At 43.9% G+C, this 25,125-nt stretch overlaps 1 protein-coding gene across 1 annotated transcript in view; it reads right to left on the bottom strand.

Annotated features, from left to right (window-relative positions):
- The window catches only part of LOC116370990 (CUB and sushi domain-containing protein 3-like), a gene marked incomplete at its 5' end in the record, with an annotated part of 257,751 nt that extends 233,049 nt beyond the window's left edge, over nucleotides 1-24,702 (bottom strand). Inside the window, 4 exons of the mRNA XM_031819925.1 lie at nucleotides 8,137-8,241; nucleotides 13,695-13,791; nucleotides 14,001-14,125; nucleotides 24,499-24,702. Coding sequence (XP_031675785.1) covers nucleotides 8,137-8,241; nucleotides 13,695-13,791; nucleotides 14,001-14,125; nucleotides 24,499-24,702 — 531 coding nt within the window. The remainder of the gene's footprint in view (nucleotides 1-8,136; nucleotides 8,242-13,694; nucleotides 13,792-14,000; nucleotides 14,126-24,498) is intronic.
- Nucleotides 24,703-25,125: the final 423 nt, after the last annotated feature.

The raw sequence follows: 25,125 nt of genomic DNA, 5'->3' as shown, positions 1-25,125 counted from the left end.
TCCTTATAGGAAGACTGAGAGATGATAGGTAGTTATAACACTCCTTATAAGGATACTGAGAGATGATAGATCATTATAACACTCCTTATAGGGATACTGAGAGATGATAGGTAGTTATAATACAACTAGGAATATTGAGAGTGGTCAGAGAGTGATGACTAGAGGGGTGAGTGGAGTGGAGATGGAGTCTGTGTGTGGTACACATAGTGGTGAGAGACTATGAGTGGTAAACAGAGTGGTGAGAGACTATCAGTGATGAACAGAGTGGTAAACAGAGTGGTAAACAGAGTGGTGAGAGACTATGAGTGGTAAACAGAGTGGTGAGAGACTATGAGTGGAAAACAGAGTGGAAAACAGAGTGGTGAGAGACTATGAGTGGTAAACAGAGATGTAAACAGAGTGGTGAACAGAGTGGTGAACAGAGTGGTGAGAGACTATGCGTGGTAAACAGAGTGGTGAGAGACTATGCGTGGTAAACAGAGTGGTGAGAGACTATGCGTGGTAAACAGAGTGGTGAGAGACTATGCGTGGTGAACAGAGTGGTGAGAGACTATGCGTGGTAAACAGAGTGGTGAGAGACTATGCGTGGTAAACAGAGTGGTGAGAGACTATGCGTGGTAAACAGAGTGGTAAGAGACTATGAGTGGTGAACAGAGTGGTGAGAGACTATGCGTGGTAAACAGAGTGGTGAGAGACTATGAGTGGTAAACAGAGTGGTGAGAGACTATGCGTGGTGAACAGAGTGGTGAGAGACTATGCGTGGTAAACAGAGTGGTGAGAGACTATGAGTGGTAAACAGAGTGGTGAGAGACTATGCGTGGTAAACAGAGTGGTAAGAGACTATGAGTGGTGAACAGAGTGGTGAGAGACTATGAGTGGTGAACAGAGTGGTAAACAGAGTGGTGAGAGACTATGCGTGGTGAACAGAGTGGTGAGAGACTATGCGTGGTGAACAGAGTGGTGAGAGACTATGCGTGGTAAACAGAGTGGTGAGAGACTATGCGTGGTGAACAGAGTGGTGAGAGACTATGAGTGGTGAACAGAGTGGTGAGAGACTATGCGTGGTAAACAGAGTGGTGAGAGACTATGCGTGGTAAACAGAGTGGTGAGAGACTATGCGTGGTAAACAGAGTGGTGAGAGACTATGCGTGGTAAACAGAGTGGTGAGAGACTATGCGTGGTAAACAGAGTGGTGAACAGAGTGGTGAGAGACTATGCGTGGTAAACAGAGTGGTGAGAGACTATGCGTGGTAAACAGAGTGGTGAGAGACTATGAGTGGTAAACAGAGTGGTGAGAGACTATGAGTGGTAAACAGAGTGGTGAGAGACTATGCGTGGAAAACAGAGTGGTGAGAGACTATGAGTGGTAAACAGAGTGGTGAGAGACTATGAGTGGTAAACAGAGTGGTGAGAGACTATGAGTGGTGAACAGAGTGGTGAGAGACTATGAGTGGTAAACAGAGTGGTGAGAGACTATGAGTGGAAAACAGAAATAAACCTAAAGAGTTCAGAAGGTGTTCAGAACACAATGCCATCCATCATCTCAGCAGGCTGTTGTATATGGATATTCCTACTCCTGGTAGTCATGGTGTGGAGAGTGTTGGGCATGTGGGGGAGAGTGGTAACATGCTGTTTTAAGTAAGGGGTGAGAGGGTGAAGAGATTGATGTGGGAGAGTGCTGAGGAGACTGATTCGCTGAAGAGATTGATGTGGGAGAGTGCTGAGGAGACTGATTCGCTGAAGAGATTGATGTGGGAGAGGGGTGAAGAGAGTGATTGGCGAAAGCTTTCAAATATACTGTAAAATGTATATTTACGGTTCAGAAGCTTATGGGATAGAACAACCCCCTGAGAGACAGACATGGTTAGTGATAGAACAACCCACTGAGAGACAGACAGGGTTAGTGATAGAACAACCCACTGAGAGACAGACAGGGTTAGTGATAGAACCACCCACTGAGAGACAGACAGGGTTAGTGATAGAACAACCCCCTGAGAGACAGACAGGGTTAGTGATAGAACAACCCCCTGAGAGACAGACAGGGTTAGTGATAGAACCACCCACTGAGAGACAGACAGGGTTAGTGATAGAACAACCCCCTGAGAGACAGACAGGGTTAGTGATAGAACCACCCCCTGAGAGACAGACATGGTTAGTGATAGAACCACCCACTGAGAGACAGACAGGGTTAGTGATAGAACAACCCCCTGAGAGACAGACAGGGTTAGTGATAGAACAACCCACTGAGAGACAGACAGGGTTAGTGATAGAACAACCCACTGAGAGACAGACAGGGTTAGTGATATAACAACCCACTGAGAGACAGACAGGGTTAGTGATATAACAACCCACTGAGAGACAGACAGGGTTAGTGATAGAACAACCCACTGAGAGACAGACAGGGTTAGTGATAGAACAACCCACTGAGAGACAGACAGGGTTAGTGATAGAACAACCCACTGAGAGACAGACAGGACAGAGGCTGAGGAGAGCGTGGAGTAGACTTGCTGAGAGCGTTGTAATATATGCTGATCTCTACAGGTGGTAGTCAGTGGGAGAGTGGTATACAGGTTTAGAGGTGCTGAGAGACTGAGACAGACCGATAGGGGCTGTGGTGAGATGTTGTGGGAGACAGGTGATGACAGGCATCTTGAATATAAAGTATGTTTGTCTCTAAGTTTGGGGGAAGGTGGGACACAGGGTTCAAGGAGACAGACAGACAGATGTTGAGGACAGTAGCTGGTGTTAGTGGGAGACAGAGAGACAGATGTTGAGGACAGTGGCTGGTGTTAGTGGGAGACAGAGAGACAGATGTTGAGGACAGTGGCTGGTGTTAGTGGGAGACCGGTGGTCAGAGGGTTACAGTTCCCCACTCAGAGAGATAGGCAGACAGAGAGGCAGAGAGATATGCAGACAGAGAGGCAGAGAGATAGGCAGAGAGATAGGCAGACAGAGAGGCAGAGAGATAGACAGACAGACAGGCAGGCAGGCAGACAGACAGACAGACAGACAGACAGACAGACAGACAGACAGACAGACAGACAGACAGACAGACAGACAGACAGACAGACAGACAGACAGACAGACAGACAGACAGACAGACAGACAGACAGACAGACAGACAGACAGACAGGGATGGTGGATGAGCTCAGTTAGCCCTGTCCCATCTGGAACCCTGGGTGTCCTTTAGCCAACTCCTCTGATGACATGACTAGTGAGATGAGATGACTGAAGCAGATCCAGCTGGGCTTGAAAATAAAACCAGCAGTACTTTGGCCCTCTAGGTCCACTAGCTGAATAGTCCTGCCATCATGGCATGACAACGTTAGACAAAGGACTTGGTTAAACCCTGCCATCATGGCATGACAACGTTAGACAGAGGACTCTAGGTCCACTAGCTGAATAGTCCTGCCATCATGGCATGACAACGTTAGACAAAGGACTTGGTTAAACCCTGCCATCATGGCATGACAACGTTAGACAGAGGACTTGGTTAAACCCTGCCATCATGGCATGACAACGATAGTCAGAGGACTCGGTTACACCCTGCCATCATGGCATGACAACGATAGACAGAGGACTTGGTTAAACCCTGCCATCATGGCATGACAACGATAGACAGAGGACTTGGTTAAACCCTGCCATCATGGCATGACAACGATAGTCAGAGGACTTGGTTAAACCCTGCCATCATGTCATGACAATGTTAGACAGAGGACTTGGTTAAACCCTGCCATCATGGCATGACAACGATAGACAGAGGACTTGGTTAAACCCTGCCATCATGGCATGACAATGATAGACAGAGGACTTGGTTAAACCCTGCCATCATTGCATGACAACGTTAGACAGAGGACTTGGTTAAACCCTGTCATCATGGCATGACAACGATAGACAGAGGACTTGGTTAGACCCTGCCATCATGGCATGACAACGATAGACAGAGGACTTGGTTAAACCCTGCCATCATGGCATGACAACGTTAGACAGAGAACTTGGTTAAACCCTGCCATCATGGCATGACAACGTTAGACAGAGGACTTGGTTAAACCCTGCCATCATGGCATGACAACGATAGACAGAGGACTTGGTTAAACCCTGTCATCATGGCATGACAACGATAGACAGAGGACTTGGTTAAACCCTGCCATCATGGCATGACAACGATAGTCAGAGGACTTGGTTAAACTCTGCCATCATGGCATGACAACGTTAGACAGAGGACTTGGTTAAACCCTGCCATCGTGGCATGACAACGATAGACAGAGGACTTGGTTAAACCCTGTCATCATGGCATGACAACGATAGACAGAGGACTTGGTTAAACCCTGCCATCATGGCATGACAACGTTAGACAGAGGACTTGGTTAAACCCTGCCATCATGGCATGACAACGATAGACAGAGGACTTGGTTAAACCCTGCCATCATGGCATGACAACGATAGTCAGAGGACTTGGTTAAACTCTGCCATCATGGCATGACAACGTTAGACAGAGGACTTGGTTAAACCCTGCCATCGTGGCATGACAACGATAGACAGAGGACTTGGTTAAACCCTGTCATCATGGCATGACAACGATAGACAGAGGACTTGGTTAAACCCTGCCATCATGGCATGACAACGTTAGACAGAGGACTTGGTTAAACCCTGCCATCATGGCATGACAACGATAGACAGAGGACTTGGTTAAACCCTGCCATCATGGCATGACAACGATAGACAGAGGACTTGGTTAAACCCTGCCATCATGGCATGACAACGTTAGACAGAGGACTTGGTTAAACCCTGTCATCATGGCATGACAACGATAGACAGAGGACTTGGTTAAACCCTGCCATCATGGCATGACAACGTTAGACAGAGGACTTGGTTAAACCCTGCCATCAAAACCAGCAGAATTCCACCCATAACACTGTAAAATACTACTTTCACTACAAAAGCAATTCACGTACTTACTCCATGTTTCTTCATTAACTCTGTGCTATTGACACATCATAAATTATTCCGTACCCCATGAACCTTTTTTTAAAAGAATAAGGCCAGCAGCAACCCACCCTGAATCCCACTGCTAGTTTGTATCTGAAGCTACACAGGGTTGGTCCTGGTCAGTCCCTGGATGGGAGACCAGCTGCTACTGGAATTGCTGTTTCCTCTGGTCTAAAGATAATATATACAGAGGCTTGTGAAAGTTTTCACCCCCCTTGGCATTTTTCCTAATTTTGTTGCCTTACAACCTGGAATTCAAATATATTTTTTGGGGGTTTGTATAATTTCATTCACGTAACATGCCTAACACTTTGAAGATGCAAAATATATTTTATTGTGAAACAAACAAGAAAGAACCCCCCCCCCCCCACAGAGTCAATACTTTGTAGAGCCAACTTGTGCAGCAATTACAGCTGCAAGTATCTTGGAGTATGTCTCTATATGTTTGGCACATCAATCCACTGTGATTTTTGCCCATTCTTGAAGACAAAACTGCTCCAGCTCCTTCAAGTTGGATGGGTTCCGCTGGTGTACAGCAATCTTTAAGTCATACCACAGATTCTCAATTGGATTGAGGTCTGGGCTCCCACATCACTGTGGGGATGAGGTTCTCGGGGTGATGAAAGGTGTTGGGTTTGCGCCAGAAATAGCATTCTGGTCGTGAGTTTTGGTAGGTGGCCCTCTCTTGGCAGGTTTGTTGTGGTGCCATATTCTTTCCATTTTTTAATAATGGATTTAATGGTGCTCCGTGGGATGTTCAAAGTTTCAGATATTTTTTTATAACCCAACCCTGATCTGTACTTCTCCACAACTTTGTCCCTGACCTATTTGGAGAGCTCCTTGGTCTTCATGGTGCTGCTTGCTTGGTGGTAACCCTTGCTTAGTGGATTTAATGGTGCGGCAGGGTAGCCTAGTGGTTAGAGCGTTGGACTCCCCGGAAAGTTGCAAGTTCAAACCCCCGAGCTGACAAGGTACAAATCTGTCGTTCTGCCCCTGAACAGGCAGTTAACCCACTGTTCCTAGGCCGTGATTGAAAATAAGAATTTGTTCTTAAACTGACTTGCCTCGTTAAATAAAGGTCAAATAAAAAAGTAAAGATTAATGGTGTTGCAGACTCTTGGACCTGTCAGAACAGATGTATATTTACTGTCATGTGACACTTAGATTGCACACAGGTGGACTTTATTTAACTAATTGTGTGACTTCTGAAGGTAATTGGTTGCACCAGATCTTGTTTAGGGGCTTCATCGCGAAGGGGGTGAATACATATGTACGCACTACTTTTACATTTTTTTTTAATTTTTTTTTAAAGAACATATTTTTTTACATTTCACTTCACCAATTTAAACTATTTTGTGTCTGTCCATTACATTAAATCCAAATAAAAATCATTTTCAGTTAAAGGTTGTAATGCAACAAAACAGGAAAAATGCCAAGGGGGATGAATACTTTTGCAAGGCCATGTATAGTGTATATAATCCCAATGCCCCAGGGCAGTGATTGGGGACACTGCCCTGTAGGGTGCCGTCTTTCAGATGGGACGTTAAATGAGTGTCCTGACTCTCTGTGGTCACTAAAAATCCCAGGGTAACTTATCGTCAGAGTAGGGTTGTTAACCCTGGTGTCCTGGATAAATTCACAATCTGACCCTCATACCATCACGGTCACCTAATCATCCCCAGTTTACAATTGGCTCATTCATCTCCCCTTGATCTTTTCCCCGGGTCATTGCTGTAAACGAAAACATGTTCTCAGTCAATTTACCTGGTAAAATAAGGATACAAAATAGAAGACACTGAAAGTCAGAGGACTTGGCTAAAGCACACACAGATCTAGGACCAGCCTGTAGCTAGCTGTGTCTCTCTTCATACCTGTATACTTCAGATTACACCTGATCTAGGACCAGCCTGTAGCTAGCTGTGTCTCTCTTCATACCTGTAAACTTCAGATTACACCTGATCTAGGACCAGCCTGTAACTAGCTGTGTCTCTCTTCATACCTGTATACTCCAGATTACACCTGATCTAGGACCAGCCTGTAGCTAGCTGTGTCTCTCTTCATACCTGTAAACTTCAGATTACACCTGATCTAGGACCAGCCTGTAGCTAGCTGTGTCTCTCTTCATACCTGTATACTCCAGATTACACCTGATCTAGGACCAGCCTGTAGCTAGCTGTGTCTCTCTTCATACCTGTAAACTTCAGATTACACCTGATCTAGGACCAGCCTGTAGCTAGCTGTGTCTCTCTTCATACCTGTATACTCCAGATTACACCTGATCTAGGACCAGCCTGTAGCTAGCTGTGTCTCTCTTCATACCTGTAAACTTTAGATTACACCTGATCTAGGACCAGCCTGTAGCTAGCTGTGTCTCTCTTCATACCTGTAAACTTCAGATTACACCTGATCTAGGACCAGCCTGTAGCTAGCTGTGTCTCTCTTCATACCTGTAAACTCCAGATTACACCTGATCTAGGACCAGCCTGTAGCTAGCTGTGTCTCTCTTCATACCTGTAAACTCCAGATTACACCTGATCTAGGACCAGCCTGTAGCTAGCTGTGTCTCTCTTTATACCTGTAAACTCCAGATTGCACCTGATCTAGGACCAGCCTGTAGCTAGCTGTGTCTCTCTTTATACCTGTAAACTTCAGATTACACCTGATCTAGGACCAGCCTGTAGCTAGCTGTGTCTCTCTTTATACCTGTAAACTTCAGATTACACCTGATCTAGGACCAGCCTGTAGCTAGCTGTGTCTCTCTTCATACCTGTAAACTTCAGATTACACCTGATCTAGGACCAGCCTGTAGCTAGCTGTGTCTCTCTTCATACCTGTAAACTCCAGATTACACCTGATCTAGGACCAGCCTGTAGCTAGCTGTGTCTCTCTTCATACCTGTAAACTCCAGATTACACCTGATCTAGGACCAGCCTGTAGCTAGCTGTGTCTCTCTTCATACCTGTAAACTCCAGATTACACCTGATCTAGGACCAGCCTGTAGCTAGCTGTGTCTCTCTTCATACCTGTAAACTTCAGATTACACCTGATCTAGGACCAGCCTATAGCTAGGTGTCTCTCTTCATACCTGTATACTCCAGATTACACCTGATCTAGGACCAGCCTATAGCTAGGTGTATCTCTCCATACCTGTATATTCCAGGTGGAAGCCTGCTGTAGACACACTGATGTCGGACTGGAAGGTCAGGTAGATGTTGTTGGAGGTGCTGTTAAGGAGCTGGGGGATGGTCGTACCTACAGAACATACCCATGGAGACAGTCAAGTGGGAGTTACAGTAGGAAGGGTCTCTAGGGGGTAAAGACATGGAACGTATGTGACTGGAACGTAGAACGTACGCATGGAGACAGTCAATAGGAAAATATCATAAAATACACTACACCAGGGATCACCAACCCTGTTCCAGGAGAGATACCCTCCTGTAGGTTTTAACTCCAACCCTGTTCCTGGAGAGATACCCTCCTGTAGGTTTTAACTCCAACCCAGTTCTTGGAGAGAACCCTCCTGTAGGTTTTAACTCCAACCCTGTTCCTGAAGAGATACTGTTTTACGGACTTTAACTCCAACCCTATTCCTGGAGAGATACCCTCCTGTAGGTTTTACCCCAATCCTGTTCCTGGAGATACCCTCCTGCAGGTTTTAACTACAACCCTGTTCCTGGAGATTGACCCTCCTGCAGGTTTTAACTACAACCCTGTTCCTGGAGATAGACCCTCCTGTAGGTTTGAACTCCAACCCTGTTCCTGGAGAGATACCCTCCTGTAGGTTTTACTCCAACCCTGTTCCTGGAGAGACCCTCCTGTAGGTTTTAACTACAACCCTGTTCCTGGAGATTGACCCTCCTGTAGGTTTTAACTACAACCCTGTTCCTGGAGAGATACCCTCCTGTAGGTTTAACTCCAACCCTGTTCCTGGAGAGATACCCTCCTGTAGGTTTTACTCCAACCCTGTTCCTGGAGAGACCCTCCTGTAGGTTTTAACTACAACCCTGTTCCTGGAGATAGACCCCCCTGTAGGTTTTAAGTCCAACCCTGTTCCTGGAGAGATACCCTCCTGTAGGTTTTACTCCAACCCTGTTCCTGGAGAGAAACCCTCCTGTAGGTTTCAACTCCAACCCAGTTCTTGGAGAGAGACCCTCCTGTAGGTTTTAACTCCAACCCTGTTCCTGGAGAGATACCCTCCTGTATAGGGTTTTACTCCAACCCTAATGTAGCGCACTTGATTCTAATAATTAGCTGGATGATATGCTGAATCGGATTAGTTACAACTGGGGTTGGGGTTGGAGTGAAAACCCACAGGAGGTCAGCTCTCCAGGAACAGGGTTAGAGAGCCATGCCCTACACACATCAATTGTCTCTGAGCAGGTGGTCAGAGATTTATTAAGTCCTATTTTATTAAGTCCTATTTTATTAAGTCCTATTAGATAGATTTATTTGACACCATTTCCATCACTCAGGTCTTCTTCATCAGGTGAAGACTAGAGTCACTCAGGTCTTCTTCATCAGGTGAAGAGTAGAGTCCGTCAGGTCTTCTTCGTAGGTGAAGACTAGAGTCAGTCAGGTCTTCTTCATCAGGTAAAGACTATATCATTTTGCTAGGCAAGTCAGAGGGAGTCAGTCAGGTCTTCTTCATCAGGTAAAGACTAAATCATTTTGCTAGGTGAGTCAGAGGGAGTCAGTCAGGTCTTCTTCATCAGGTAAAAACTATATCATTTTGCTAGGCGAGTCAGAGGGAGTCAGTCAGGTCTTCTTCATCAGGTAAAGACTATATCATTTTGCTAGGCAAGTCAGAGGGAGTCAGTCAGGTCTTCTTCATCAGGTAAAGACTATATCATTTTGCTAGGCAAGTCAGAGGGAGTCAGTCAGGTCTTCTTCATCAGGTAAAGACTATATCATTTTGCTAGGCGAGTCAGAGGGAGTCAGTCAGGTCTTCTTCATCAGGTAAAAACTATATCATTTTGCTAGGCGAGTCAGAGGGAGTCAGTCAGGTCTTCTTCATCAGGTAAAAACTATATCATTTTGCTAGGCGAGTCAGAGGGAGTCAGTCAGGTCTTTTTCATTTCCTTGAACTGCGCCGTTTGGAGATTCGGATAACTTTTCTCAAAGAGCCAAATGTCGTCTCCCCCCGTCACATCCATAAGTACTGTGTTCCGATCAGACATTATTATCACATCCATAAGTACTGTGTTCCGATCAGACATTATTATCACATCCATAAGTACTGTGTTCCGATCAGACATTATTATCACATCCATAAGTAGTGTGTTCCGATCAGACATTATTATCACATCCATAAGTACTGTGTTCTGATCAGACATTATTATCACATCCATAAGTGCTGTGTTCTGATCAGACATTATTATCACATCCATAAGTACTGTGTTCTGATCAGACATTATTATCACATCCATAAGTACTCTTTTTACTGAGTGTTCCAACCAGACATTATTATCACATCCATAAGTACTGTGTTCCGATCAGACATTATTATCACATCCATCAGTACTGTGTTCCTATCAGACATTATTATCACATCCATCAGTACTGTGTTCCGATCAGACATTATTATCACATCCATAAGTACTGTGTTTCGACCAGACATTATTATCACATCCATAAGTACTGTGTTCCGATCAGACATTATTATCACATCCATAAGTACTGTGTTCCGATCAGACATTATTATCACATCCATGAGTACTGTGTTCCTATCAGACATTATTATCACATTCATAAGTACTGTGTTCTGATCAGACATCATTATCACATCCATAAGTACTGTGTTCCGATCAGACATTATTATCACATCCATGAGTACTGTGTTCCTATCAGACATTATTATCACATCCATAAGTACTGTGTTCCGATCAGACATTATTATCACATCCATAAGTACTGTGTTCCTATCAGACATTATTATCACATCCATAAGTACTGTGTTCCGATCAGACATTATTATCACATCCATCAGTACTGTGTTCCTATCAGACATTATTATCACATCCATAAGTACTGTGTTCCGATCAGACATTATTATCACATCCATCAGTACTGTGTTCCTATCAGACATTATTATCACATCCATAAGTACTGTGTTCCGATCAGACATTATTATCACATCCATCAGTACTGTGTTCCTATCAGACATTATTATCACATCCATCAGTACTGTGTTCCGATCAGACATTATTATCACATCCATAAGTACTGTGTTCTGATCAGACATCATTATCACATCCATAAGTACTCTTTTTACTGAGTGTTCCAACCAGACATTATTATCACATCCATAAGTACTGTGTTCCGATCAGACATTATTATCACATCCATAAGTACTGTGTTCCGATCAGACATTATTATCACATCCATAAGTACTGTGTTCCGATCGGACATTATTATCACATCCATAAGTACTGTGTTCCGATCAGACATTATTATCACATCCATAAGTACTGTGTTCCTATCAGACATTATTATCACATTCATAAGTACTGTGTTCTGATCAGACATCATTATCACATCCATAAGTACTGTGTTCCGATCAGACATTATTATCACATCCATAAGTACTGTGTTCCGATCAGACATTATTATCACATCCATAAGTACTGTGTTCCGATCAGACATTATTATCACATCCATAAGTACTGTGTTCTGATCAGACATTATTATCACATCCATAAGTACTCTTTTTACTGAGTGTTCCAACCAGACATTATTATCACATCCATAAGTACTGTGTTCCGATCAGACATTATCACATCCATAAGTACTGTGTTCCGATCAGACATTATTATCACATCCATAAGTACTGTGTTCCGATCAGACATTATTATCACTTCCATAAGTACTGTGTTCCGATCAGACATCATTATCACATCCATAAGTACTGTGTTCCGATCAGACATCATTATCACATCCATAAGTACTGTGTTCCTATCAGACATTATTATCACATCCATAAGTACTCGTTTTGCTGAGTGTTCCGACCAGACATTATTATCACATCCATAAGTACTGTGTTCCGATCAGACATTATTATCACATCCATGAGTACTGTGTTCCTATCAGACATTATTATCACATTCATAAGTACTGTGTTCTGATCAGACATCATTATCACATCCATAAGTACTGTGTTCCGATCAGACATTATTATCACATCCATAAGTACTGTGTTCCTATCAGACATTATTATCACATCCATAAGTACTGTGTTCCTATCAGACATTATTATCACATCCATAAGTACTGTGTTCCGATCAGACATTATTATCACATCCATAAGTACTGTGTTCCTATCAGACATTATTATCACATCCATAAGTACTGTGTTCCTATCAGACATTATTATCACATCCATAAGTACTGTGTTCCTATCAGACATTATTATCACATCCATAAGTACTGTGTTCCGATCAGACATTATTATCACATCCATCAGTACTGTGTTCCTATCAGACATTATTATCACATCCATAAGTACTGTGTTCCGATCAGACATTATTATCACATCCATCAGTACTGTGTTCCTATCAGACATTATTATCACATCCATCAGTACTGTGTTCCGATCAGACATTATTATCACATCCATAAGTACTGTGTTCCGATCAGACATTATTATCACATCCATAAGTACTGTGTTCCTATCAGACATTATTATCACATTCATAAGTACTGTGTTCTGATCAGACATCATTATCACATCCATAAGTACTGTGTTCCGATCAGACATTATTATCACATCCATAAGTACTGTGTTCCGATCAGACATTATTATCACATCCATAAGTACTGTGTTCCGATCAGACATTATTATCACATCCATAAGTACTGTGTTCTGATCAGACATTATTATCACATCCATAAGTACTCTTTTTACTGAGTGTTCCAACCAGACATTATTATCACATCCATAAGTACTGTGTTCCGATCAGACATTATTATCACATCCATAAGTACTGTGTTCCGATCAGACATTATTATCACATCCATAAGTACTGTGTTCCTATCAGACATTATTATCACATTCATAAGTACTGTGTTCTGATCAGACATCATTATCACATCCATAAGTACTGTGTTCCGATCAGACATTATTATCACATCCATAAGTACTGTGTTCCGATCAGACATTATTATCACATCCATAAGTACTGTGTTCCGATCAGACATTATTATCACATCCATAAGTACTGTGTTCTGATCAGACATTATTATCACATCCATAAGTACTCTTTTTACTGAGTGTTCCAACCAGACATTATTATCACATCCATAAGTACTGTGTTCCGATCAGACATTATCACATCCATAAGTACTGTGTTCCGATCAGACATTATTATCACATCCATAAGTACTGTGTTCCTATCAGACATTATTATCACATCCATAAGTACTGTGTTCCTATCAGACATTATTATCACATTCATAAGGACTGTGTTCTGATCAGACATCATTATCACATCCATAAGTACTGTGTTCCGATCAGACATTATTATCACATCCATAAGTACTGTGTTCCGATCAGACATTATTATCACATCCATAAGTACTGTGTTCCTATCAGACATTATTATCACATCCATAAGTACTCTTTTTACTGAGTGTTCAGATCAGACATTATTATCACTTCCATCAATTCCAAAATAAGAGCTTTAAAAGACTAATTCTGGAGGTTGTTTCACCTGAATAGCTGCCAAGCCTTGGCGCGTTGCCATCGACACCGTCAAAAAAGTCCAAGGAGTCCCAGTTGTGTTCCGTGGCAAAAGTTATGACCTGGATCTGAGGAAAGGAACAAAGAAATACATTTAAGAGTAAAAAAAAAAGAAATATCTAAGTTGAATAAAACAGTTGCCTCATCAATAATGGGATACATTTTTAGCAAATTCCCATTCTAAGATAGAATTCCATGAAAGTTTAATTCTTAAACCCTTTTAACTATCAAAACTTTCCAACATTATATTCATAACGTTTCATGCTGCTTCTCTCACTTGGATGCCTGCTCCCTCTGGCACAGAGACCTTCCAGATACAGTTGAGATAGTTGGCGTAGGGCTCTGGGTAACCAGGAGAAAGGATGGTCCCCTTACGAGATGTCAGCAGTCCTCCACAGGGAACTGCACAGGGTGAGAGAAGAGAGAGACAAGTCACCCAGAGGAGACCAGGGTGAGAGAAGAGAGAGACAAGTCACCCAGACACCAAGAGTAGGGAAGAGAGAGAGAAGTCACCCAGACACCAAGAGTAGAGAAGAGAGAGACAAGTCACCCAGAGGAAACCAGGGTGAGAGAAGAGAGAGACAAGTCACCCAGAGGAGACCAGGGTGAGAGAAGAGAGAGACAAGTCACCCAGACACCAAGAGTAGAGAAGAGAGAAACAAGTCACCCAGACACCAAGAGTAGAGAAGAGAGAGACAAGTCACCCAGAGGAGCCCAGGGTGTCTCCTATTCCATCCCTATGGAACCCAGGGTGTCTCCTATTCCATCACTATGGAGCCCAGGGTGTCTCCTATTCCATCACTATGGAGCCCAGGGTGTCTCCTATTCCATCACTATGGAGCCCAGGGTGTCTCCTATTACATCACTATGGAGCCCAGGGTGTCTCCTATTCCATCACTATGGAGCCCAGGGTGTCTCCTATTACATCACTATGGAGCCCAGGGTGTCTCCTATTACATCACTATGGAGCCCAGGGTGTCTCCCATTCAATCACTATGGAGACCAAGGTGTCTCCTATTACATCACCATGGAGACCAGGGTTCATCCATGCATTCCTCCATCTCATCATCATCTATCCATGGGGCTTCATCCATCCATTCATCCCTCATCTGTCCATCATCCATTCCCCCCAGCCACCTGTTGTTCTTCATTGTTTTATGGAGGGTTACTCATCCATACGTCCCTCATCTGTCCATCATCCATACATGGGTTTCATCCATCTATCATTTGTGATCCGTTCACCCCAGCCCTTCTGATTACTGTTGATCTCCTGCTGGTTCCAGGGGTTTCATTATAAACCTCATAGGACCACAACCGATTACTGTTGATCTCCTGCTGGTCCCAGGGGTTTCATTATAAACCTCATAGGATCACAACCGATTACTGTAGATCTCCTGCTGGTCCCAGGGGTTTCATTATAAACCTCATAGGATCACAACCGATTACTGTAGATCTCCTGCTGGTCCCAGGGGTTTCATTATAAACCTCATAGGACCACAACCGATTACTGTTGATCTCCTGCTGGTCCCAGGGGTTTCATTATAAACCTCATAGGACCACAACCGATTACTATTGATCTCCTGCTGGTCCCAGGAGTTTCATTATAAACCTCATAGGATCATAACCGATTCCAAGCCATAGGCTCTCCAATATCCACATTGCAATGTATTGAGCATTCAACGTGATTTGCTAGTGTGGATATAGGAACGTAGCAATATACTTTACAGAGGAGATGAAAGCATGTCAGGTACCACTTCTACATTAATATTTGAAAGTCCGCTACTGCACATGTTATTATGAACAGCTGTAAGGCCTCGTGTAGTTCAAACGGAACAGACATCCATCAGCCACGGAATAAAAAACAAAAACGATATACTATTTTTCATCTGACAGAATACAACGTGTTGCTTTAGAGAGATAACTCAAATCCCAGCAGTTGTTCTGTTGTCTATTGTCACCAGTTGCTGACTCATTTAATTTCATGACAGATATCAGAATAACAGGGACTAATGATGATGACATTTTACATATACTCTCCTTTTAACAATGGAACACGTGACGATGTCATGGGAATGTTCCCTGAACATAAATGACTCAACAAAGGAACACGTGATGATGTCATGGGAATGTTCCCTGAACATAAATGACTCAACAACGGAACACGTGATGATGTCATGGGAATGTTCCCTGAACATAAATGACTCAACAACGGAACACGTGATGATGTCATGGGAATGTTCCCTGAACATAAATGACTCAACAACGGAACACGTGATGATGTCATGGGAATGTTCCCTGAATAGAAATGACTCAACAAAGGAACACGTGATGATGTCATGGGAATGTTCCCTGAATAGAAATGACTCAACAACGGAACACGTGATGATGTCATGGGAATGTTCCCTGAATAGAAATGACTCAACAATGGAACACGTGACGATGTCAAGGGAATTTTCCCTGAATATAAATGACTCTTCCATCAGATCCAGGCTAAGAGAGGAGAGAAACAATGTGGATCTTTTGTTTCCCTGTGTAGGAGGTCAATACTGCCTGGTTGGTCCCTGTGTAGGAGGTCAATACTGCCTGGTTGGTCCCTGTTTAGGAGGTCAATACTACCTGGTTGGTCCCTGTGTAGGAGGTCAATACTGCCTGAGTGGTCCCTGTGTAGGAGGTCAATACTGCCTGGTTGATCCCTGTGTAGGAGGTCAATACTGCCTGGTTGGTCCCTGTGTAGGAGGTCAATACTACCTGGTTGGTCCCTGTGGAGGAGGTCAATACTGCCTGGTTGGTCTCTGTGTAGGAGGTCAATACTGCCTGGTTGATCCCTGTGTAGGAGGTCAATACTGCCTGGTTGGTCTCTGTGTATGAGGTCAATACTGCCTGGTTGAATGTTTGCCTGCTGTTGAATTCACCAGCTAACCTCAGTGGAGAGCAGAGCTGTCAAAACCCACAGGGAAGCTCACAGGGAAACCCACAGGGAAACCCACAGGGAAACTCACAGGGAAACTAACAGGAAAACCCATATGGAAACTCACAGGGAAACTAACAGGAAAACCCATATGGAAACTCACAGGGAAACCCATAGGGAAACCCACAGGAAAACCCACAGGGAAACCCACAGGGAAACCCATAGGGAAACCCACAGGGAAACCCACAGGGAAACCCACAGGGAAACCCATAGGGAAACCCACAGGGAAACCCATAGGGAAATAGGGAAACCCACAGGGAAACCCATAGGGAAACTCATAGGGAAACTCACAGGGCTCTGGTCAGAAGCAGTGCACTACATAGGGAATAGGGTGCTGTTTGAGATGCCTCCTTCAGTCATAAACAACCTGATGCCTGTCTGCCAAGGACAAACAGGGGTAGTCAACAGACAACCAGCCTGTATCTACCACACTAAGGACGAACAGAGGTAGTCTACAGACAACCAGCCTGTATCTACCACACCAAGGACGACCAGGGGTAGTCTACAACCAGCCTGTATCTACCACACCAAGGACGACCAGGGGTAGTCTACAGACAACCAGCCTGTATCTACCACACCAAGGACGAACAGGGGTAGTCAACAGACAACCAGCCTGTATCTACCACACCAAGGATGACCAGGGGTAGTCTACAACCAGCCTGTATCTACCACACCAAGGACGACCAGGGGTAGTCTACAACCAGCCTGTATCTACCACACCATGGACGACCAGGGGTGTCTACAGACAACCAGCCTGTATCTACCACACCAAGGACGAACAGGGTTAGTCTACAGACAACCAGCCTGTATCTACCACACCAAGGACGAACAGGGTTAATCTACAGACAACCAGCCTGTATCTACCACACCAAGGACGAACAGGGTTAGTCTACAGACAACCAGCCTGTATCTACCACACCAAGGACGAACAGGGGTAGTCAACAGACAACCAGCCTGTATCTACCACACCAAGGACGAACAGGGGTAGTCAACAGACAACCAGCCTGTATCTACCACACCAAGGACGAACAGGGTTAGTCTACAGACAACCAGCCTGTATCTACCACACCAAGGACGACCAGGGGTAGTCAACAGACAACCAGCCTGTATCTACCACACCAAGGATGAACAGGGGTAGTCTACAACCAGCCTGTATCTACCACACCAAGGATGAACAGGGGTAGTCTACAACCAGCCTGTATCTACCACACCAAGGACGAACAGGGGTAGTCTACAGACAACCAGCCTGTATCTACCACACCAAGGACGAACAGGGGTAGTCTACAACCAGCCTGTTTCTACCACACCAAGGACGAACAGGGGTAGTCTACAACCAGCCTGTATCTACCACACCAAGGACGAACAGGGGTAGTCTACAACCAGCCTGTATCTACCACACCAAGGACGAACAGGAGTAGTCAACAGACAACCAGCCTGTATCTACCACACCAAGGACGGACAGGGGTAGTCTACAGACAACCAGCCTGTATCTACCACACCAAGGACGAACAGTGGTAGTCAACAGACAACCAGCCTGTATCTACCACACCAAGGACGAACAGGGGTAGTCAACAGACAACCAGGACAGTATATAAACCCACAACATGATTTCTCCTGCCTCAGTGTGTCGTTGAGCCATGCTGCATGTAGGAGCTCACATATCTAATTATTGGCCCCTAATCCAGTTCACTGCAATTTCAAACTCATCAATATTTTACAGATGATGTCCTCTTCACTACTCCCACACAGAGACAGACACCGTGACAAATTCACAGAAAGCGACTTCGCTATTCATCTCCTCACTCCTCAGGTGAAGCAGACTTGGTGATGATGCCGGTCTCTTCCTGTGCTACATACAACTCTCAATCTCTGCCATAACATTGCTACTTAATATAATGTTTACATACCTTACATTATTCATCTCATATGTATACGTATATACTGTACTCTATATCATCTACTGCATCTTTATGTGATACATGTATCACTAGCCACTTTAACTATGCCACTTTGTTTACATACTCATCTCATATGTGTATACTGTACTCGATACCATCTACTGTATCTTGCCTATGCCGCTCTGTACCATCACTCATTCATATATCTTTATGTACATATTCTTTATCCCTTTACACTTGTGTGTATAAGGTAGTAGTTTTGGAATTGTTAGGTTAGATTACTCGTTGGTTATTACTGCATTGTCGGAACTAGAAGCACAAGCGTTTCGCTACACTCGTATTAACATCTGCTAACCGTGTGTATGTGACAAATACAATTTGATTTGATTTGATTTGATAATCACTATATACCTGCATCCCAAATGGAACCCTATTCCCTACATACAGGTGTAGGATCTTAATTTGATCCTCCTGGTGTTGCACGAAATTTGAGTGCATTCTAGGTTCTAAAAGGTTTCTAAAGTTTGTAATTTCCACTTAAAACATTTAGACTTTATCAAACCCCTACAAAAAAAAGAAGTTAATTCATTATAATCCATATAATAATTCACATTTCCTGTTGCTGCAGGATTATTTTCCTGCTGTGAGAAACTGGGTCAAATTAAGCTCCTGCATCTGTGTAGAGCTGGGACTATAAACCAACAATGATTGCCACCGACCAAACCGACCACTTATCGTGGACATTTGTTGATATATCCTTCATTTTACAATAAACAACCTACAGGATTTTACTAGAGATATGTTCAGTTTGAAATGAAATACATTTGCTAATGTTTGATTGTCAATGGGACAATTGATAGCTACAACATTCAGAGTAGTAGAAATGATATGGCAGTCTCTATGGGGGTGCCACAGGGTTCAATTCTCGGGCCGACTCTTTTCTCTGTGTATATCAATGATGTTGCTCTTGCTGCGGGCGATTCCCTGATCCACCTCTACGCAGACGACACCATTCTATATACTTTCGGCCCGTCTTTGGACACTGTGCTATCTAACCTCCAAACAAGCTTCAATGCCATACAACACTCCTTCCGTGGCCTCCAACTGCTCTTAAACGCTAGTAAAACCAAATGCATGCTTTTCAACCGGTCGCTGCCTGCACCCGCATGCCCGACTAGCATCACCACCCTGGATGGTTCCGACCTAGAATATGTGGACGTCTATAAGTACCTAGGTGTCTGGCTAGACTGCAAACTCTCCTTCCAGACTTATATCAAACATCTCCAATCGAAAATCAAATCAAGAGTCGGCTTTCTATTTCGCAACAAAGCCTCCTTCACTCACGCCGCCAAGCTTACCCTAGTAAAACTGACTATCCTACCGATCCTCGACTTCGGCGATGTCATCTACAAAATGGCTTCCAACACTCTACTCAGCAAACTGGATGCAGTCTATCACAGTGCCATCCGTTTTGTCACTAAAGCACCTTATACCACCCACCACTGCAACTTGTATGCTCTAGTCGGCTGGCCCTCGCTACATATTCGTCGCCAGACCCACTGGCTCCAGGTCATCTACAAGTCCATGCTAGGTAAAGCTCCGCCTTATCTCAGCTCACTGGTCACGATGGCAACACCCATCCGTAGCACGCGCTCCAGCAGGTGTATCTCACTGATCATCCCTAAAGCCAACACCTCATTTGGCCGCCTTTCGTTCCAGTACTCTGCTGCCTGTGACTGGAACAAATTGCAAAAATCGCTGAAGTTGGAGACTCTTATCTCCCTCACCAACTTCAAACATCAGCTATCTGAGCAGCTAACCGATCGCTGCAGCTGTACATAGTCTATTGGTAAATAGCCCACCCTTTTTCACCTACCTCATCCCCATACTGTTTTTATCATCCCCATACTCATCCCCATACTGTTTTTATCATGCCTTTTGCACACATTGTATATAGACTCCCCCTTTGTTTTCTACTGTGTTATTGACTTGTTAATTGTTTACTCCATGTGTAACTCTTTGTTGTCTGCTCACACTGCTATGCTTTATCTTGGCCAGGTCGCAGTTGCAAATGAGAACTTGTTCTCAACTGGCCTACCTGCTTAAATAAAGGTGTTCTCAACTAGCCTACCTGGTTAAATAAAGGTGTTCTCAACTAGCCTACCTGGTTAAATAAAGGTGTTCTCAACTAGCCTACCTGGTTAAATAAAGGTGTTCTCAACTAGCCTACCTGGTTAAATAAAGGTGTTCTCAACTAGCCTACCTGGTTAAATAAAGGTGTTCTCAACTAGCCTACCTGGTTAAATAAAGGTGTTCTCAACTAGCCTACCTGGTTAAATAAAGGTGTTCTCAACTGGACTACCTGGTTAAATAAAGGTGTTCTCAACTAGCCTACCTGGTTAAATAAAGGTGTTCTCAACTGGCCTACCTGGTTAAATAAAGGTGTTCTCAACTAGCCTACCTGGTTAAATAAAGGTGTTCTCAACTAGCCTACCTGGTTAAATAAAGGTGTTCTCAACTAGCCTACCTGGTTAAATAAAGGTGTTCTCAACTAGCCTACCTGGTTAAATAAAGGTGTTCTCAACTAGCCTACCTGGTTAAATAAAGGTGTTCTCAACTAGCCTACCTGGTTAAATAAAGGTGTTCTCAACTAGCCTACCTGGTTAAATAAAGGTGTTCTCAACTAGCCTACCTGGTTAAATAAAGGTGTTCTCAACTGGCCTACCTGGTTAAATAAAGGTGTTCTCAACTAGCCTACCTGGTTAAATAAAGGTGTTCTCAACTAGCCTACCTGGTTAAATAAAGGTGTTCTCAACTAGCCTACCTGGTTAAATAAAGGTGTTCTCAACTAGCCTACCTGGTTAAATAAAGGTGTTCTCAACTAGTCTACCTGGTTAAATAAAGGTGTTCTCAACTAGCCTACCTGGTTAAATAAAGGTGTTCTCAACTAGCCTACCTGGTTAAATAAAGGTGTTCTCAACTAGCCTACCTGGTTAAATAAAGGTGTTCTCAACTGGCCTACCTGGTTAAATAAAGGTGTTCTCAACTAGCCTACCTGGTTAAATAAAGGTGTTCTCAACTAGCCTACCTGGTTAAATAAAGGTGTTCTCAACTAGCCTACCTGGTTAAATAAAGGTGTTCTCAACTTGCCTACCTGGTTAAATAAAGGTGTTCTCAACTAGCCTACCTGGTTAAATAAAGGTGTTCTCAACTAGCCTACCTGGTTAAATAAAGGTGTTCTCAACTAGCCTACCTGGTTAAATAAAGGTGTTCTCAACTAGCCTACCTGGTTAAATAAAGGTGTTCTCAACTAGCCTACCTGGTTAAATAAAGGTGAAATAAAAAAATAAAAAAATAAATAAACATAACTATGCTGCACATATAAGTTATTAACTTATCATTCCATTTATTGTTATTGTTATAATTCAGTCCATTTATCACAATATGCCTTCAGCATACCACCACCCTGCATACCACTGCTGGCTTGCTTCTGAAGCTAAGCAGTGTTAGTCCTGGTCAGTTCCTGAATGGGAGACCAGATGCTGCCGGAAGTGGTGTTGGAGGGCCAGTAGGAGGTACTCTTTCCTCTGGTCTAAAAAAATTATCCCAATACCCCAGGGTAGTGATTGGGGACACTGCCCTGTGTAGGGTGTCGTCTTTCGGATGGGATGATAAACGGGTGTCCTGACTCTCTGAGGTCATTAAAGATCCCATGGCACTTATCGTAAGAGTAGGGGTGTTAACCCCGGTGTCCTGGCTAAATTCCCAATCTGGCCCTCAAACCATCACAGTCACCTAATAATCCCCAGTTTACAATTGTCTCATTCATCCTCCCTCCTCTCCCCTGTAACTATTCCCCAGGTCGTTGCTGTAAATGAGAACGTGTTCTCAGTCAACTTACCTGGTAAAATAACGGAGAAAAAAAAAAAGACGATTTTTGTTGATATCGCCCAGCTCTAATCTGTAGTGAACAGAGCCCTTACGTCAGTTAGTGCACTTAATAGGGAATAGGGTGCAGCCTTCATCACTATAGGTACCCTTCAGCACGTCTTGTCTCACATCCATTGCGTGCATGCAGCCTTCATCACTATACCCATCAGCACATCCTTTGGGTTCATGCAGCCTTCATCACTATACCCATCAGCACATCAAACCAGGTTTGATTCCATCCCCCTCCTAGTTACTCTGTGGTTTCTGCTGTCTAAAACCAGGTTTGATTCCATCCCCCTCCTAGTTACTCTGTGGGAGTCTGTTAACTAAAACCAGGTTTGATTCCATCCCCCTCCTAGTTACTCTGTGGGAGTCTGTTAACTAAAACCAGGTTTGATTCCATCCCCCTCCTAGTTACTCTGTGGGTTTCTGCTGTCTAAAACCAGGTTTGATTTCCATCCCCCTCCTAGTTACTCTGTGGGACTCTGTTAACTAAAACCAGGTTTGATTCCATCCCCCTCCTAGTTACTCTGTGGGAGTCTGTTAACTAAAACCAGGTTTGATTCCATCCCCCTCCTAGTTACTCTGTGGGAGTCTGTTAACTAAAACCAGGTTTGATTCCATCCCCCCTCCTAGTTACTCTGTGGGAGTCTGTTAACTAAAACCAGGTTTGATTCCACTCCCCTCCTAGCTACTCTTCGGGTTTCTGCTATATAAAACAAGGTGTGTTCATTCAGGAGACCGTAATTGAAACGACAAAACAACAGAACTCATTATGATGCCGGGTCCTTTTTGGAAGGTAAATGTAAGCAGACGTTGCGTGATTGGCCGGCTGATTCCATTCCAGAAGGTTAGTAAAAGAAAAACACAACGTTTCTACCTCTAACTTCCTTCATACTAAACACAGAGACAAACAGATGGAATCTACGAATTCATCTGACTCTTGGTAAGGAGATAAAACTCCTGAAATATTCCTTTAAAGATGGGATCTACGAGTTCATCTGACTCTTGGTGAGAAGATAAAACTCCTGAAATATTCCTTTAAAGATGGGATCTACGAGTTCATCTGACTTTGGGGAAGTAGATAAAGGGCTTCATTTGCCAAATTGCTGAACTAATTCCTTTCAGAGAGAGAAGCTCCATCTCACGTCTTTCATAAAAGAAACGGTCTGCTCTCCAGCTTTATTTAGAAAGGGAAAGACCTCTAGATCAAATGGACTGTTTTCCACTTCCAGCTTTATTTAGAAAGGGAAAGACCTCTAGATCAAATGGACTGTTTTCCACTTCCTCCTTTATTTGGAAAGGGAAAGACCTCTAGATCAAATGGACTGTTTTCCACTTCCAGCTTTATTTAGAAAGGGAAAGACCTCTAGATCAAATGGACTGTTTTCCACTTCCAGCTTTATTTAGAAAGGGAAAGACCTCTAGATCAAATGGACTGTTTTCCACTTCCAGCTTTATTTAGAAAGGGAAAGACCTCTAGATCAAATGGACTGTTTTCCACTTCCTCCTTTATTTGGAAACGGAAAGACCTCTAGATCAAATGGACTGTTTTCCACTTCCTCCTTTATTTAGAAAGGGAAAGACCTCTAGATCAAATGGACTGTTTTCCACTTCCTCCTTTTAAAGCTGGAGGTCTTGGATGACCTGAAGAAGTATTACTGGGCAGCACAACGATGTGTTCACTTGGACAGACAGATAACACACTATCATTGTGCAATGGAGGAGTATCAAAGCCATGAATGCAATACTTTATCATCTGAAATATAGTCACTACTTCGGGTCCAAGGCATTGAATAATGTTTTTGGGGGGGTGGGCAATCCAATGATTCTCAATTCCATTCGTATTTGGGAAAATGTACATCAATTCATGAGGTGGAAATAACCCATTTCGCCAGGCACCCCTAGGTCTGTGACTGTGTGGTTTGGGTCGGTGGAACTAGGTCTGTGACTGTGAGGAGTTGGCTCAGTCTACTTACCTACGCAGGTGGGCTCAGTGCCGTTCCACTGAGCAACAGTGTTCGGGATGGCCTCACACCTGATGGCAGTGGCGCCGTGCAGAGCGTAGCCTGGATTGCATTCAAACAGCACCACCGTGCCAATGCCAAAGTCGTTTCCTATCCGCTTCCCAAACCTGGGCTCCGGCACAGAGCTGCACTGAGATGCACTGGTCCTGGGGACAGCTGAGAGGAGAGAAGACAAGCAGAGTGAGAGAGGGAGAGAGAGAGAGAGAGAGAGAGAGACAGAGAGAGAGAGAGAGAGAGAGAGAGAGAGAGCAAGAGAGAGAGAGAGAGAGAGAGAGAGAGAGAGAGCGAGAGAGAGAGAGAGAGAGAGAGAGACAGAGAGAGAGAGAGAGAGAGAGAGAGAGAGCGAGAGAGACAGAGAGAGAGAGAGAGCGAGAGAGAGAGAGAGAGAGAGAGAGAGACAGAGAGAGAGGCAGGCAGGCAGAGAGATAGAGGGCGCAAGACAGAGAGAAGACATGGGATTGGCACAGAGATCCACCAAAACATCCTCTCTCAGATCATCAGTCAATCTATGCATCTTCCCCCATGTCTTTTCCCTGCTCTGCTCAGCTCAACGATCCTCTGCACACACTCAATGGAACA

Source organism: Oncorhynchus kisutch, unplaced genomic scaffold, assembly GCF_002021735.2.
Source record: "Oncorhynchus kisutch isolate 150728-3 unplaced genomic scaffold, Okis_V2 scaffold2879, whole genome shotgun sequence".
NCBI classification, from domain to species: domain Eukaryota; kingdom Metazoa; phylum Chordata; class Actinopteri; order Salmoniformes; family Salmonidae; genus Oncorhynchus; species Oncorhynchus kisutch.
Note: the sequence above shows the minus strand (reverse complement) of the source record. Positions and strands in the feature narration are given on the sequence as shown.